Source organism: Pongo pygmaeus, chromosome 4 (genome assembly GCF_028885625.2).
Source record: "Pongo pygmaeus isolate AG05252 chromosome 4, NHGRI_mPonPyg2-v2.0_pri, whole genome shotgun sequence".
Lineage (NCBI taxonomy): Eukaryota > Metazoa > Chordata > Mammalia > Primates > Hominidae > Pongo > Pongo pygmaeus.
In genome coordinates, this window is record NC_072377.2 from 37,106,803 (window position 1) to 37,124,818 (window position 18,016).

At 34.2% G+C, this 18,016-nt stretch overlaps 1 protein-coding gene across 2 annotated transcripts in view; it reads left to right on the forward strand.

The window, feature by feature from the left end:
- The window catches only part of NIPBL (NIPBL cohesin loading factor), a 202,422-nt gene that overhangs the window by 90,770 nt on the left and 93,636 nt on the right, over positions 1 to 18,016 (forward strand). For both annotated transcript variants that reach the window (XM_054487074.2, XM_063664732.1), the window contains exons 4-8: positions 1,247 to 1,374; positions 5,673 to 5,772; positions 6,311 to 6,462; positions 15,132 to 15,292; positions 16,211 to 16,307. In XM_054487074.2, the coding sequence (XP_054343049.1) occupies positions 1,247 to 1,374; positions 5,673 to 5,772; positions 6,311 to 6,462; positions 15,132 to 15,292; positions 16,211 to 16,307 (638 nt within the window). The remainder of the gene's footprint in view (positions 1 to 1,246; positions 1,375 to 5,672; positions 5,773 to 6,310; positions 6,463 to 15,131; positions 15,293 to 16,210; positions 16,308 to 18,016) is intronic.

The following is an 18,016-nucleotide window of genomic DNA, read 5'->3' on the forward strand; positions in this document are numbered from 1 at the left end:
ACCCACCTCGGCCTCCCAAAGTGCTAGGATTACAGACGTGAGCCACTGCACCCAGCCTCTAAATCACTTCTTATGCTTGTACATACTTATTCAGTAGTTTTCACCAAATATTTAAAGATGTAAAGGAAATAGCACACATAAAAAAAGGACTTATTTTATGGAGAGCTCCCGTAAGATTGCCCTGGAAATGTAGTGAGTCTTATCATTGGACACCATCTTTATAGGTCTTCATGGTTAGATCCAATGAGTAGAACATTGACATGTATAATGTAAAATTAAAACACTGGCTATACTTAATTTTATCATCATCTCCCATGGTTATGAATTTAATTTGCTACTTACATTGAAGTTTATTGAAAATTGCTGTTGTGAAATGTATTGAAATTTGCGGTTTGGTTTCCGCTTCTCCCACACCATGAAATTATTTGAGAAAACAATATAAGATGGAAAAATTACATAACCTCTGGGTCTTGTCTTAATCAGTGTGGCAACAGTATCTTATTTGTAAGACATTCTCAGAAAGTCAGACTCACTCATATTCAGATGTAAGAAAACATATTCCAATACCAAATATCAACTTTTTGTGTAACTATCACTTCTCTACCCTTCCATTATTTTGAGTAGTTTAGAATAGAATATTTCTTTTCTATTTTAAAACTACTTGGAAATTATTAAACTCATAGTTCAATAAAATAGTGTTTTGGGCTTTTTTTCTCCTGACTGTGTAAAGTAAAATGAAGAAAAAAGATTGTCCTTAGAAGAATCCTTCTCTGTTATTTTTGATAATTATATTTCTCCCAGGGATAGCATATTTGAAAATTCATAACTGTTGGGCCAGGCACGGTGGCTCACGCCTGTAATCCCAGCACTTTGGGAGGCCGAGGTGGGCAGGTCACCTGAGGTCAGGAGTCGAGACCAGCCTGGCCAACATGGTGAAACCCTTTCTCTACTAAAAATACAAAAATTAGCTGGGTGTGGTGGCAGGTGCCTGTAATCCCAGCTACTTGGGAGGCTGAGGCAAGAGAATCACTTGAACCTGGGAGACAGAGGTTGCAGTGAGCCGAGACTGCACCATTGCACTCCAGCCTGGGGAACAAGAGTGAGACTTTGTCTCAAAAAAAATAATAATAAAAAAATAAGAAAATTCATATTGTTGGCCATACCAGTGTGATTTACTTTTATATGATAAGTCTTCTTAAGAATCAGTCACCATTTTAATTTTTGATATTTATTTTCTCAATGCCAGAGAATTGAAAGACAACCTTGGCAGTGATGACCCAGAAGGTGACATGCCAGTCTTGTTGCAGGCCGTCCTGGCAAGGAGTCCTAATGTTTTCAGGGAGAAAAGCATGCAGAACAGATATGTACAAAGTGGTGAGTTTCTTAATAACTGAATTCCCATATCAGAACTTGTTTTATACATATTTAAATCCAGGTGTCTTCTTTAACAAGCTGGCCTATCAGGAATGCCATGTTTATGCCTTCAGTCAAGCCAAGAACAAGAAGGAAACTAAACTGATAAAATTCTTGTAGTTTAATATGTAACTAAATTCCTTGAGAATTAGACAAAGCTTTAAGTGTATTTTGTTAAATATTTTGGAATATATCAGTTTACTCAGCTTAAAAATTTTTTTGTTTTAGAAGATCAGAATTAATTTGAAATAAGTCTTTCATTAATTAAATAGATATTTGCAAAGCTTTTGAACATGTATGTTGTAGCAGGTATATAGAGTTTTAATACTGATTGTGATTATATTCATGGTTTTCTAGTAATTGATTTAATACTCCTGTTGCCTTAGCAACAGAAAAATTGGTTAAGTATTATTATTAAAGAAAAATTGATTCATAGTATTATAATAAAAATATTACATCCAACACAGATATAATTTTTATGTAGTCATGGAGTACCTTTGGGTTAAGAGCATTGTTCTGTTCAAGCTTACCAAATTTGACAAGCCCAAGTGCCTGTTTGGCTCTCAAGATTAAAATAGTCAGGGCGGGAATAGCTTGGACAACTTCAGAAAGTTTGACTTTGTTAATTAAATAACTGTATTTAAGAATTTTACCAGCCGGGCATGGTGACTCATGCCTGTAATCCCAGTACTTTTGGAAGCTGAGGCAAGTGGATTGCCTCAGGCCAGGAGTTCAAGACCAGCCTGGGTAACATGGTGAAACCCTGTCTCTACAAAAAAATACAACAACTAGCCAGGCGTTATGGCGTGCGCCTGTAGTCCCAGCTACTTGGGAGGCTGAAGTGCGAGGATCGCTGAGCTCAGGAGGTCAACGCTGCAGTGAGCTGAGATTGCACCACTGCCCTCCAGCCTGGGCAACAGAGCGAGACCCTGTCTCCAAAAAAAAGAAAAAAATAAATAAAATAATTTTGCCAAGTTCATTTTGGTTTACTTTGTTGGCAGCACTTCCATGATGCTTGCCATTCCGTTTCCTTTAAATGATATTGCTTTGCTGATTCTGTGTATTTGTGTTGTTTGAATGGTATTTTGAAAGCAATTGCATAGTTACTATTGATTCCTCAAAATGCATAATGGGGATGCTTCTGACCGACTTGCCTTTTAGCAAGTTGAAGGTAGGTATGCAGGACAGGGCTCTGACTTCACCAGAATTAATAAGTCAGATTGCAATAGTAGGAGACAGATATAAATAATGAAGGAAGCTAGAGTTATGAATGCTTTCTGGAAAAATGTTGGAATTGAAAGAAAATATAGAAAGAGTTGAGTGGAAGAAAGACTAATAGAGTAGGAGTATTATATGAGAATGTGAGTAAATCTAATATTGGATAAATGAATCTAAGGCTACTAATACTACATTTTTGCAACTTACATTTTTGAGTATTTGGGTAGTAAATCACTCTGATAAAAACTTTTAGAGTGTTCACCTCTCAGTCACATATTTTGTGTTTTATACTACATATACTTGTTTTTTAGTCTAAAATATTGTTTGATTTCTATATACCCTACTTTGTAAAAGCATAAACTAGCATTTAAAATTAATCGATTAATTGCATGTTTTTTTTTTTTAAAGCATTTTCCCGATGATATATGGCTTTGAAATTTTAAAAGTTGGCTGGGCGTGGTGGCTCACGCCTGTAATCCCGGCACTTGGGAGGCCAAGGTAGGAGGATTGCTTGAGCCCAGGAGTTCAAGACCGGCCTGGGCAATGCACAGAGACCCTGTCTCATTGAAAAATAAAAAATAAAAATAAAATAGAAATTTGAAAAGTTGATTTTGGGGTTGGTAAGTTTAAATATGAGTCATGCATGTGGAGAAAATTTAATAAAATGCAAATCACTTTAATCATAGTTCTTTGGAACTTAGAGCTAATTGAAAAGGACTGTTAGAATTTCATTTACCCGTTTTATTTAGAAAGCCATTGCTTTCAAACTAGTAATTCCAGTTTGTCCCAGTGATGACTGTTAATTCAGGGGGGAAAAGCTTTTTAACTCCTGTCTCATTGAATGTTCATCTCCCTCCAAAAGAAAAAGAAAAAAAAAAAACCTCCGGCAACAATAATTATAGTAATTAAGCTATTAAGCTATGGAGCAAAACAATTTTGTGCTGAGTTTGAGTTGGAAAAGAAAAGTCAGAAGTTGAAATTTAGGCTACATACTTAAGAGAACACCCTTCAATGGTAGACTTAGAGGCAATGTAGCTAATTTCATTCAGCTACAATCTGTTTTATTTTATTTTATTTTATTATTATTATACTTTAAGTTGTAGGGTACATGTGCACAATGTGCAGGTTAGTTACATATACATGTGCCATGCTGGTGTGCTGCACCCATTAACTCGTCATTTAGCATTAGGTATATCCCCTAAAGCTATCCCTCCCCTCTCCCCCCACCCCACAACAGTCCCCAGAGTGTGATGTTCTCCTTCCTGTGTCCATGTGTTCTCATTGTTCAATTCCCACCTATGAGTGAGAATATGCGGTGTTTGGTTTTTTGTTCTTGCGATAGTTTACTGAGAATGATGATTTCCAGTTTCATCCATGTCCCTACGAAGGACATGAACTCACCATTTTTTATGGCTGCATAGTATTCCATGGTGTATATGTGCCACATTTTCTTAATCCAGTCTATCATTGTTGGACATTTGAGTTAAAACACCAAAAGCAATGGCAACAAAAGCCAAAATTGACAAATGGGATCTAATTAAACTAAAGAGCTTCTGCACAGCAAAAGAAACTACCATCAGAGTGAACAGGCAGCCTACAAAATGGGAAAAAATTTTTGCAACCTACTCATCTGACAAAGGGCTAATATCCAGAATCTACAATGAACTCAAACAAATTTACAAGAAAAAACCAAACAACCCCATCAAAAAGTGGGCGAAGGACATGAACAGACACTTCTCAAAAGAAGACATTTATGCAGCCAAAAAACACATGAAAAAATGCTCACCATCACTGGCCACCAGAGAAATGCAAATCAAAACCACGATGAGATACCATCTCACACCAGTTAGAATGGCAATCATTAAAAAGTCAGGAAACAACAGGAGCTGGAGAGGATGTGGAGAAATAGGAACACTTTTACACTGTTGGTGGGACTGTAAACTAGTTCAACCATTGTGGAAGTCAGTGTGGCCATTCCTCAGGGATCTAGAACTAGAAATACCATTTGACCCAGCCATCCCATTACTGGGTATATACCCAAAGGACTATAAATCATGCTGCTATAAAGACACACGCACACGTATGTTTATTGCAGCACTATTCACAATAGCAAAGATTTACAATCTCTTTTGTAGTACTCTTAGCAAATGAACTTCTGTTTGAATATTTCTAGTGAAAGGCACTTTTTATAACAATAGCAGGAAATGAAATTTGGAAATATAATTTGATGCTTGCAGCTCCCAAAAAAGAGATTGGCTATAGAAATCATAAGAAAATTCAGGGTGTTATTTATAGATTTTTATCTGACTTTGAAATGTCTAAATAAGTGAATTTTTCTGTGTCTCCTATATAATGAAATGTCACGTGAATAATTGAGAAATAACGTCTAGCTTGGAAATAAATGTAAGAACCAGAATGCTATTCTCAAGTTTTTATTTTTTAATCAAATATTCCGTTAATCCCTACTATGTGACAAAGAGTTATTGTGAAAGAAGGAATAGGTACATTCTGTTTTGCTTCAAAAGACATCAGATGGAAATTGCAGGAATTCAAACTTTTGGCCCATAAATAAAGTACTTTTCGAAACCTATGTCTGAACCATAATACAAATAGCTTTGTGAAATTAAGTTACCAAGCATGAGAGATGTATATGGTAAAATATTCATGTAATAAAAAGTACCCTGAGTCCTGTTGTAGAAGGAAGTGTATTGTGTTAGCTGCGAGGTTAGATAAGACAACTTTTAAAAAAATCTTTTCAATTCTAAGGCTAAATAATAGAATATTGAGTAAGCAAGTAAATTTTTTAAAAATACTATAATCTCTGTTTCTAGTCCTGGATTAGTTTTATGGAAAATGGTGTTGTAATAAAATTGTTCTTGAAATTTACAGTTTAACAGTGTCTATATTTTGCTCTTTGAAATGAAAACATTGATCAAAAAAAATCTCTGGAATGTTTGTGAAAGAATAACTGATTTCAGTTATTTAAAGGACACTTTACTGTTAGAAGAAAATAACGTTCTGTATTTTTGTGTTTTGCATAGGAATGATGATGTCTCAGTATAAACTTTCTCAGAATTCCATGCACAGTAGTCCTGCATCTTCCAATTATCAACAAACCACTATCTCACATAGCCCCTCCAGGTAATATATGTATATATCATTTATTAAATATTGTCTTGTATGGTGAATATGCTGGTGAATATATGGTTCATACATTTAGGTAATGGTGGATTATTTAGAGTTTAAATAGTTGAAATACTTAAACAGTAATCCACTTTGCATTTGCCTTAAAATGTTGTATGTGGAAATAGTCTGATACGCTAATTGAAGTAGCTACCATCTTAGTAATGTAATTTCATACAGACAAAAAATGTTAAAATAACTAATGTGTTTGAGATAAGAAGATTTAGGGAGCATGGCTTTAAGTACCTTAAACAGATTGGTACTTTTATATAAGTAAACAAATCACCTGTTTTTAAAAACTTTTTTATTGTAACTCTTTGATTATGAATTGTGAACAATTTTTGTATGTTATTTGAGTATTTTGCAAGATTCTTCTGTTTGCACAGATTTTACATATATAAACTAAGAGTTCAGAGGACTTTGTGACAGTCAAATTTCAAGGAATAGCATGTTTATTTTATTTCCTTATATTTTTTATTTGGGTTTTGGGTTTTAGCCGGTTTGTGCCACCACAGACAAGCTCTGGGAACAGATTTATGCCACAGCAAAATAGCCCAGTGCCTAGTCCATACGCCCCACAAAGCCCTGCAGGATACATGCCATATTCCCATCCTTCAAGTTACACAACACATCCACAGATGCAGCAAGGTAAGAAAGTTGTTTGTAACTTTACTGGGAATGTCTAAGTGCTTTAATTCCAAGCAAATTTGTTTTTTAAAATATAATTATTAAACGCAAACTAAAATACTATACTGTATACTTATTTGTCAGCCATATCTTTTTAAAGATATGGCTTAAATCATTAAAACAATGTTACACTTACCATTTGAAAATTTGTCATTTTAGGAGATGAAAGGAGCAGTGTCATTTTGGCTTTTTGGATTCAGTTATTATATAACTAAGTATATTTAGGTGTGAAATTAAGAAGAACTGCGTTTTTTAAAATTGCTCCTTCTTCTTACATTAGCACTAAGCCAAGGAACAATTACATTTTAATTGGTAAAGTAGATACAGTCAGCCTTTCACATACATGGGTTCTGCATCATGGATTCAACCAAACATGGAGTGAAAATATTTGGAAAAAAAATTGAGTCTGTAGTGAATGTGTACAGACATGTTTTCTTGTCATTATTACATAAACAGTACAGTATAGCAACTGTTTGCATAGCACTTACATTGTATAGGCATTGTAAGTAATCTAGAGATGATTTAAAGTACTGTATAGTGCATAGGGCTATATGCAAGTACTATGCATTTTATATCAGGGACTTTTGAGCATTTGCAGATTTTGGTATCCACAGAAGGTACTGGAACCAATGCCTCATGGATACTGAGGGATGACTACTATGAAAAATTTACTATACTGTAATAATTTGTAGTAAAAATTTACTGTAGTACAGTAAAGGAAAATTAATCTTAGATGCAAAAATTTGAGATTAAATTACCAGTTCTCACTTGATTACTAGTTCTTAATGTCATAATGTTGATATTATGATGTCTTTTTAAGGTTATATTGCCTTGAGATATATTTCATGGTTACTAAATAATTGATTTATTATTAGTATAAATTGTATGTTTTAAAGAAATTTTTTAAAGCAGAAAAGTGCAAAGGATAATATAAAACATCTTTATTTTTGTCCTTAATTAACAGCAAATTTTAAATATTTGCTGTCAGTCACTAGTTTCTACATGTGTATTCTTGTTTAATATGCATGAAGTTGAAACTTTATTCATTAATAAACTTATTAATATATAAACTTTTAACTTTGTCATCCATCAAAACAGCTAACTCTGGTTTCCCAAAATCAGATAATGAAATATTAGGTTGAGTTTTTTTACACACGAACTCAAGGAGAAACTGGGAAGCAAATTTGACACATTTGAAATAGACACAGCCAGGTGCGGTGGTATGCACCTGTAATCCCAGCACTGTAGGAGGCTGGGGCAGAGGAATCAGTTGAGCCCAGGAGCTCAAGACCAGCCTGGGCAACACAGTGGGACCCTGTCTCTACCAAAAAAAAAATTACCCAGGCATGGTGACACTTACTTATAGTCCCAGCTACTCAGGAGGCTGGGTTAGGAGGATTGCTTGAACCCAGAAGGTCAAGACTGCAGTGAGTCATGATCACACCATTGCAGTCCAGCCTGGGTGACAGATGGAGACCTATCTCAAATAAAAGAAATAGACACTTAGAAAATTACTGAATTGAGTGTGAGTGCCAAACATACATATCTATGTGTATATGTAGATTCTTAATATTTGTAAAATACTAGTATACTCAGGTATACAAAAGTCTGAGGGACATTTTACATGTAATGGAGGAAAAATGTCAAAAGAGCATATCTGTTTCTTGTGTAAATGTCCATATACACATGAATGTGTGTAAAAAAGAATGTAAATTTTATCTCTAAGAAATGTGATGTTTTTTCACAAAATTAACTTAGCTTTTTAATATAGTTTGAGGACCTATTCAGTATTGTGTCATTTCTTAGAAATGCTCAGATAAAGAACTAAAAACCATACTCAGGGATTAGCCTCACCCAGATATTAAAGTTATTCTAAATAAAAAAGTTTAGTCAGTACTACCCAAAACAGTTTGTATATTCAATGTAATCCCTATCAAAATACCAATGACATTCTTCACATAAATAGAAAAAATTTGTGTAGAACCAAAAAAGACCCCAAATTTCCAAAGCAATCCTGAGGAAAAAGAACAAAGCTGGAGGCATCACACTACCTGACTTAAAAATACATTGCAAAGCTATAGTAACCAAATCAGCTTGATACTAGCATAAAAACACATAGACCAATCCCAGAATAGAGAATCCAGATATAAACACAGATATTTACAGACAACTTACTTTGACAAAAGCACCAAGAACATAAAATGAGGAAAGGACAGACTCTTCAATAAATAATGCTGTGAAAAATATACTCAAAATGGATTAAATACTTAAATCTGAGACATGAAACTACTAGAAGAAAACATTGAAGAAACACTCCAGAATGTTGGTCTGTGCAAAATACTTTTTGTTTAAGATTTCAAAGCATAGGCAACCAAAGGAAGAAATAGACAAAAGGGATTACGTCAAGCTAAGAAGCTTCTGTACAGCAAAAGAAACAATCGACAAAGTGAAGAGACAACCTACAGAATGGGAGAAAATATTTGCAAACTATCTGTTTGACAAGTGATTAATAACTAGAATATCAGTAATATATAAGGAACTCAGTAGCAAAACAAAAACAATAACAACAAACTGATTAAAAGCTAAAAGATGTGAGTAGACATTCTCAAACGAAGACATATAAATGGCCAGCAGATAGAGCAAAAAATGCCGAACATCACTCATCATCAGAGAAATACAAACAAAAAGCACAGTGAAATATTATCTTGCGTTAATTAAAATGGCCTTTTTCAAAAAGACAGGTGATAGTGAATACTGGTGAGGATGTGAAGAAAAGGGAACCCTCATATACTGTTGGTGGGAATGTAAATTAGTACAGCCTTTATGGAACACTGTATGGTGGTTTCTCAGAATACTAAAAATAGAGCTACTGTATGATCCAGCAATTCCACTAGTAGGTATGTATCCAAAAGAAAGGGAATCAGTATACTGAAGAGATGCACGCCCATGTTTATTGCAGTACTATTCGCAAAATAGCCAAAATATGGAATCAACCTAAGTCCCCCATCAGTGGATGAATAAAGAAAAGGTATATGTATACGCAGTGGAATATTACTCAGCCATAAAAAAGAATAAAGTCCTGTCATTTTCAGCAACATAGAGGGAACTGGAGGTCATTATGTTAAGTGAAATAAACAAAACACAGACAAATATTGTATGTTCTCACTCATATGTGGCAATTAAAGTGGATTTTAAGAAGATAGAGAATAGATTGGTGGTTACCAGAGGCTGGGAAGGGTAGAGGAGGGAGGCGATGAAGAGAGCTTGATTAATGGGGACAAATATACTGTTTGATAGGAGAAATAACACATAGTGTTTGATAGCTCAGTAGGGTGACTGTAGTTGACAACAATCTATTTTATATTTCAAAACAGCTGGAAGAAGATAATTTGAATGTTTTTACCATACAGAAAAGACAAATATTAAGGTGGTGGATATCTGAATTACACTGATGCAATCTTTACAAATTATATGAATGTATTTAATTATCACATGTATCCCAGAAATATGTGCCTCTATTATCTATCAATAATAAAACATAATTTTCTTTGAAAAAGAAAAAAATTAGTCTGGCAGGGAAAAAGTGGATAGGTCAGTAGGACAGAGAGAATGCAGACGTAAGACAGTTTAGACTATTTAGAAAGGGTGCATTTTTTTTCAACTTTATATTACAAAAATTTAACTATGCAGAAAAGTTCTAAGATTAGCACAATGAACCCCTTCACCAACAGGTATCCTGCCACTTTGTCCTTAAGTACATCTGCTAAGACTATTCTCCTATATAAAAAATAAAGGTCAGTTCTACAGTATCATCTAATATCCAGAATACATTTGACTTTTACCAATCCAGTTGTCCTAAATATATTTTTAATATCTTTTCAAAGCATGTTCAAATCTAGCTTTTCACACATTGCATTTGATTTTTGCATCTCTTATGGAGGCTCTTTTAATCTAAAGCAATCTTATACCTTTTTCGCCCATGACACTAAGTTTTGGTTTTTGAAGAGTTTGGCCACTTTTGTTGTAGAATATTTCACATTCTAAACTCCACTCTTTTCTGCTGGTGTTGTTTAATTTGTTTTCTGTATTTCCTATCAAGTAGAAGTTAGCTTTAAGGTTTTACTAGTTTCCAGTTACACATTTTTGGCAAGAGTACTTGATAAGCAATGTTGTGCACTTTACATTGTATCTTATCATTATCATAAAATGGTCTCAGTGTTGGTGGTATTTAGGTGGTGAACCTCTCTTTATTGTAAAAGTGCATATTTTTCTCTTTGCAATTAGTAAATAATCTGTGGGATGATACTTTGAGATCATGTAAATATACAATTTCCCATTAATCTTTTACTTGAAGGGGGTAGCATTCAGTGAATCTCATTTTATCAGTTTTTACAAAGTCATTGGAAAAACGATGATTTTTTAAAATTTTATCATTCTAAAGATTACATTTTAAAATCAGCATATAAGAATGGATTGTTTAATAAATGATGTTGGTGATTGTCTAGGTATTTTGCAATTTTAGCTGGATTCCTGGATCACTGAAAGCAGAAGTGTTCTAGATTAATAAGCTGTTTATATTTTTTAAGTCATAAAATTATAAGAAAAACGTGGGCAAATTTTTGGTATTCTAAGAGTTGAGAAGGCATTATTTCTAAGCAGACCGAAAACCTGGATTGCAGAAATGAAAAAAAAAAGATTAATTATAAATTTGTATATAAGAGAACATAAATATATAAATTACATAAATATAAAACAAATATGGGGGAAATATGCAACATTTATTATAAACACAAAGTATTGATTTAATATACCAAAATCTCATAGAGATCAATAAGAACAAGACAAAAATGAACTAAAGAAGTAAACAGGCAATTTACTGGAAAAGAATAGCCAAGTCGATACAGAAAGATTTAATAAATATATGAAATTGTGGTCACCTTAGCTCATAGAGATGCATTCAAAATTAAGATGAAATAAAATTTTATATCAGATTGATAAACATTTCAGTCTTCATAGTGATATAAATTGGTACAACTTTTTTAGAGAACCGTGTGTTTGACAGTATCTATCGTATAATTTAAAATTCATATACCTCACTCAGTAGTCCAAAATCTACCTCCCTTAAAAGAAGGGGAAAGGGATAAAAACATACTCAGACTATTCTAACAAGTTCTACCAAACATTAAATGAAGAGATAGTCTAATCTTAATCCATTCCAGAAAAAAGAAAAACAGCAACACTTTCTCAACTCTTTTTATAAAGTTAAATTACAATCTGGATACCAAAATCAGGTGAAGTGAGGAGAGTATGAGAAAGGAAAATTATAAATCAATCATCATACGTGAACGTTCATGTACTGTTCCCGAATTGAAACAAAATGTTACTAATTTTTTTCTACCACTAGGTAAGATTAAATCAATCTCTTTTTCTTTTTTCCATACAGGTGGGGTCTTGCTGTATTGCACAGGCTAGACTCAAACTCTTGGGCTTAAGTGATCCTTAAGCCTTAAGGTGAAACAAATTTTTTAAACAAATATTAAGAAACGAGGCCAGGCATGATTGCTCACTCTTGTAATCCTAGCACTTTGGGAGGCCAGAGTGGGCAGATTGCTTGAAGCTTAGGAACTCAAGACCAGCCTGGGCAACATGGTGAAACTCCATCTCTCTCCACAAAAAATTAGCCAGGCATGGTGGTGTGTGCCTGTAGTCCCAGCTATTTGGAGGCTGAGGTGGAAGGATGGCTTGAGCCTGGGAGGCAGAGGTTGCAGTGAGCTGAGATCACGCCACTGCACTCTAGCCTGGGCGACAGAGTGAGACTCTGTCTCAAAAAAAAAAAAAAGAAAGAAAGAAAAAAGAAAAGAAAAGAAACCGAATAAGCAGTGTTATCAACCTATATGACAAAATTAGATATATATATGAATTGGTTAGTAGAAGACAATTAATATAATTCAGATTATGGGGCTGGGGTCCTGTGAGCCTTTTAATAGGTCTCAAAAGAGCATTCAGAAAGATTCAACTTCCATTCATGACATTTAAAACTTTTCACTGAATAAGAATACATTAAGCACTTTGGGAGGCCGAGACTGGCGGATCACGAGGTCAGCAGATCGAGACCATCTTGGCTAACACAGTGAAACCCCGTGTCTACTAAAAATACAAAAAAATTAGCCAGGCGTAGTGGCGGGCGCCTGTAGTCCCAGCTACTCCGGAGGCTGAGGCAGGAGAATGGCGTTAGCCTGGGAGGCAGAGCTTGCAGTGAGCCGAGATTGCCTGGGCAACTGAGCAAGACTCCGTCTCAAAAAAAAAAGAAGAAAAATACATTAAGCTGGGTGTGATGGTGCACATCTGTAGTCCCAGCTACTCAAGTGGCCAAGGCAGGAGGATCACTTAAGCCCAGGAGTTTGAGTCTAGCCTGTGCAATACAGCAAGACCCCATCTGTATGGAAAAAAAAGGAGAAGACGTTGATTTCATCTTACCTAGTGGTAGAAAAAATTAGAAACATTTTGTTTCAATTCAGGAACAGGACATGAATGCCTATAATGACATTTATTTAGTGGGTGTCCCAGCCAATACAGGAAGATAAGAAGTGTTAAAACTATGTATAATTATTGGTAAGGAAGAAAAAAGTGTCATTTTCAGGTGACATAATTGTCTTCATAGAAAATCCGAGATAAGCTACAGACAAGATACTAGAATTAATAAAAGCATTCCAGTTAGTTACTGGATATGACATCATTATAATGAAATCAATTGCATTTTTATATACAGCAATAAACAGGTATAATTGTAATCTTTTTTGATAGCATTAACAATTTAAAAGAACACCACAAGATACCTAGGAATAAATTTAATGAAAGATATAAAAGACTTTTGTGGAGCAAATTACAAAACTTTTGAAAGAGATAGAAGAAAACTTAAGAAAATGAAGAGTTATGCCATCTTCATGGATAGGAAGACTCAATAGGGTAAAGATTATTATTACACCCATATCTATAAATTCAGTATAACACTGATAAAAAATCTCAAGGAAGGTTTTTGTGAAATTTAACCTGCTTCTATAAATTCATATAGAAGAAGTTCAAGAATAGACAAAATAATAAGGAATGAAGTGTAGCAGCTCAGTCTAACAGCAGTCAAGATTTATTGTAATATTGGTGCAGGCATGGAAAAATAACATACAGTGAAGTGGAACATGATGAAGAGCTTAGGAACATACCCATGGACAAACGTAAACTTGGTCCATATGGCATTATATCTTAACGGGGGAAAGAATGATTTCTTTAATTAATGATGCAGTTATTCATATGGAAACAAGTAACATTGGATCCCTATCTCACACTTAAAAATAAGTTTTACATGGGTTAAAGACCTAACTGAAAAACCAAAATTGTAAGGCTTTTAGAAGATACAGGAGGCTGTCTTGTTATGACTTTGTATAAAGGAGGGGATCTGAATGGCCAGTACACAAGAGAAGATGCTTGGCTTCACTAGTAATCAAGGAAATCCAAATTAAAGTGACTGTCAGAAACATTTCCTACCCTTAGAATGATAAAAATTACTGGCAAGGATATAGAACAGTGGGAACTCTCATACGCCACCAATGAATACAAATGGTCATAAGTAATATGTTATTTAGTAAGGTTTAAAAATATGCATATCTGGCAATTTCACTCCTAGGTATTGGCACCTAGAGCTTTTACACATTTATAAAAACAGTCCTTACGTACAAGAACATGCATTGCAACATTGTTTATGGCAGCAAGCATTTTAAGCAATTTGAACATCCACATAAGAATGAACAAATAAATAGTGTACATCATACATCAGAGTATATGTAATTATTTAAAATAAATGGATTTAGGCCAGGCACAGTGGCTCACATCTGCCTGTAATCTCAGTGCTTTGGGAGGCTAAGGCAGAAGGGTCATTTGAAGCCAGGAGTTTGAGACCAGCCTGGGCAACATGGCAAGACCCCATCTCTACCAAAAAAAGAAAAAGCCAGATGCGGTGGCAGGTTCCTGTAGTCCTAGCTATTCAGAAGGCTGAGGCAAGAGGATCACTTGAACCCAAGAGTTTGAGGTTACAGTGAGCTATGATCATGCCAGTGAACTCCAGTCTAGGCAACAGAGCTGTCTGTAAAAAAAATAAATAAATAAAAGAATTTAAAACTATATATATATAATCTCAGTATAATATTAAATGGAAAAACAAGTTATATAAGGATAGATACATAAATCATCTATATAAAATTACAATGTAAAAACAATACAGTGAATTACTTAGGACTATATTCATGCATAGCAAAGGTATAAAGATAACACATAGGCAGAATAAACTCAGATCAAAATAGTGGTTACCTCTAGGGAGTAAAAGGAAAGGAATAGAGGAGAGAAATAACAGATAAATGGATATCTTCAACTATATTTGTAATGTTTTAGTTCTTTTCAAAAATAGATCAGAATCTGGCAGAGTGTTAAGATTTGATCAAACTAAGTAGTCAGTACCTGAGTATCTGTTATATTATTCTCTGTAATTTCTATATGCTTAAAATATTTGTGAATAATTATTATTCTCCAAGAATGTTAAGAATCTTTTAAATAAACCTTTTTTTTATTCTTATTAATTTCAGCGTCGGTATCAAGTCCCATTGTTGCAGGTGGTTTGAGAAACATACATGATAATAAAGTTTCTGGTCCGTTGTCTGGCAATTCAGCTAATCATCATGCTGATAATCCTAGACATGGTTCAAGTGAGGACTACCTACACATGGTGCACAGGCTAAGTAGTGACGTATGTAATATATTATCATTAAGGTGATAAAATAGTTCTAATATTTGTCATATAACCTAGTATTTCCATTTCAAAATGTGAATGATACCTACCTTATATCATTATACTAGGTACTGAGTACAACATGGCTCCTGCACATACAGAGCTTAGTCTAGAGCAGGATTGGTCAAGTGTGACCAGTAGCCTGAACCACAAAGTGAGAATGGTTTTTACATTTATAAAGAGTTATTTAAAAATATATATATATATATATATGCGACAGAGACTGTATGTGGCCCACAGAGCCTAAAATATTTATTCTCAGTTCCTTTATAATGAAAAGTTGGCTGACCCCTGTGACCTCGAGGTTTAGGTTCTTAATGAAATATTTCAGTTTTAGGTTAATACTGCTCACACTAAAATTTTTTTTTTTTAGATAATGAGCCTGTATTTATTAGTACTTGACTCTTTTTCCCTCTAATACTTGTACAGAGTTTTGTGTCTGAAATTTAATGTTGCCTTGATGTTATTAAAATATTCCACATTCTGGAAATTTGCCTTGCTATTGATTTGATTGTATTTTATGTAAGCTGCATGTGTCTAAGGATAATACAGATGACAATAAACTCTGCCCTCAAGACATTTACCACCTGGTAGAGTATTCATAGCTCCTTTTGTAGAAAAAAGCAAACAAAAATGGAGCATACTAGTAATACAAATTTTTTTATTCATTGCCATGCTTAGGCTGTTGATTCTTTTGGATACAATTTCAATTCTTCTAAGATATACCGAGAAGAAAACAGGAAAGTGCAGAAGAATTATGCTTTTGAATTCCAACACTTTACCTGTCAGTAATTTATGTCTCTTATTGGTTCTCTTTAAGATTTCTATAAAGCCTCTCCTGTCATTCAAAAGATAAATTGTATACTCTATTTTTAGGATGGAGATTCTTCAACAATGAGGAATGCTGCATCTTTTCCCTTGAGATCTCCACAGCCAGTCTGCTCCCCTGCTGGAAGTGAAGGAACTCCTAAAGGTATTACTGTAACTAAAATTTCCTTCTGTATATTTTATATTTGAAGTTGATTAAAGAACTCAAACTTCCTAAAGCAGATATTAAAAAGTTGTTCTGTATTTTTTTTTCATTGTAGAAAAAAAAATAAACCTGTACAAGCAGGTCTGGATCATGGGATTTAAATCTGTCCCTATTCATTGATTCATTCATCTTCCACTTACCCAGTAATCTGTTGATAGTATTCTCAGATACATCCAGTATCCATTCTCTTTGATAAATCCAGTGGTCTTTTCAAACCACAACATTCTTCTCTTAAATATTGAAATTTTTGATCAGCTTTCCTCTTTCCTCCAAAAAGACTTATTTCATATGAACCCATCTGTTTTTCTCCCACTTCTTTCGTTGATACTTTTTTTCTTCATTAGCTCTTCTCCTTATTCTTCTCAAGATTTCTATTATTAGACCTTTTATCACTCATCGTACTTTTTTCCCTGGCCGTTTTATTAAGTTTCATTAACAGCATTGATTATTTTCATGCATAAGACTCCTAAATCAATCTTTGGCTCTAGTCTTGTCTCCCAAGTTGTAATTCTTCATTTCCAGACAAAACTTCCTTCATACCTAGCAGATATTTCAAATTCATGTTCAAAATGGTTTTCACTTTTCTTTCTGCCATCCCATCTGTCTTAATGCTATTCCAGTCCTGAATCATTGTAACTTAAAAATGTTAAGTTATCATAAAGTCTCTTCTCAACTATTTAGTCATTTATCAAATCTAACCTGTTCTATTGTTACATTCTTTAATCTCTCACATCTACTTTTATCTCTGCCTTTTAAAATTCTATCTTTTATTCCAGGTCTAAGTTAAATGGGTGATCTTCCATGGGCCCTCCCCTAATCTCCTCAAGCTATTGGTTTATATTTTTTGTAAAAACTTTTACTACTTTATGTACACGAATTTCAGTTTGTTTATCTTTGAATTTTCAAAGAACCTTGCATAGTCTTCTATTTGTCACAGATTCACAAAATTGTGAATTTAAGTCCAGGTTTGAGCCAGTTTTTAAAATACTTAAAATTGTAGTCAAATAGTTTTAATTATCAGTTTGTTGGAAGAGAATACTGTCTTCTACTTTTTAAAATTAGCTTATAATTAATTTTAACATAGCTGGTAATATATTCTCTCAAGTAATGAGAATTTCTAATTATAGCCATCTAAAACATAAAGATATTTTACCTCCTATCTGCTTCATATGGTAAAGATCTTTTTTTCACTGATTGTATTCCTACTATTTATCAAGGACATTTTTCTTTTTTTTTTTCAAAATTTTTTAAAAATTTTTATTTTATTTTACTTTAAGTTCTGGGATACATGTGCAGAATGTGCAGGTTTGTTACATAGGTATACGTGTGCCATAGTGATTTGCTGCACCTATCAACCCGTCTTCTAGGTTTTTTTCTTTCTTTCTTTTGAGACAGAGTCTCACTCTGTCACCCAGGCTGGAGTGCAGTGGCATGATCTCGGCTAACTGCAATCTCCGCCTCCCAGGTTCAAGCGATTCTCCTGCCTCAGCCTCCTGAGTAGCTGGGATTACAGGCGCATGCCACCACAGCCGGGTGATTTTTTTTTTGTATTTTTAGTAGAGACAGGGTTTCACCATGTTGGTCAGGCTGGTCTCGAACTCCTGACCTCATGATCCGCCCGCCTCAGCCTCCCAAAGTGCTGGGATTAC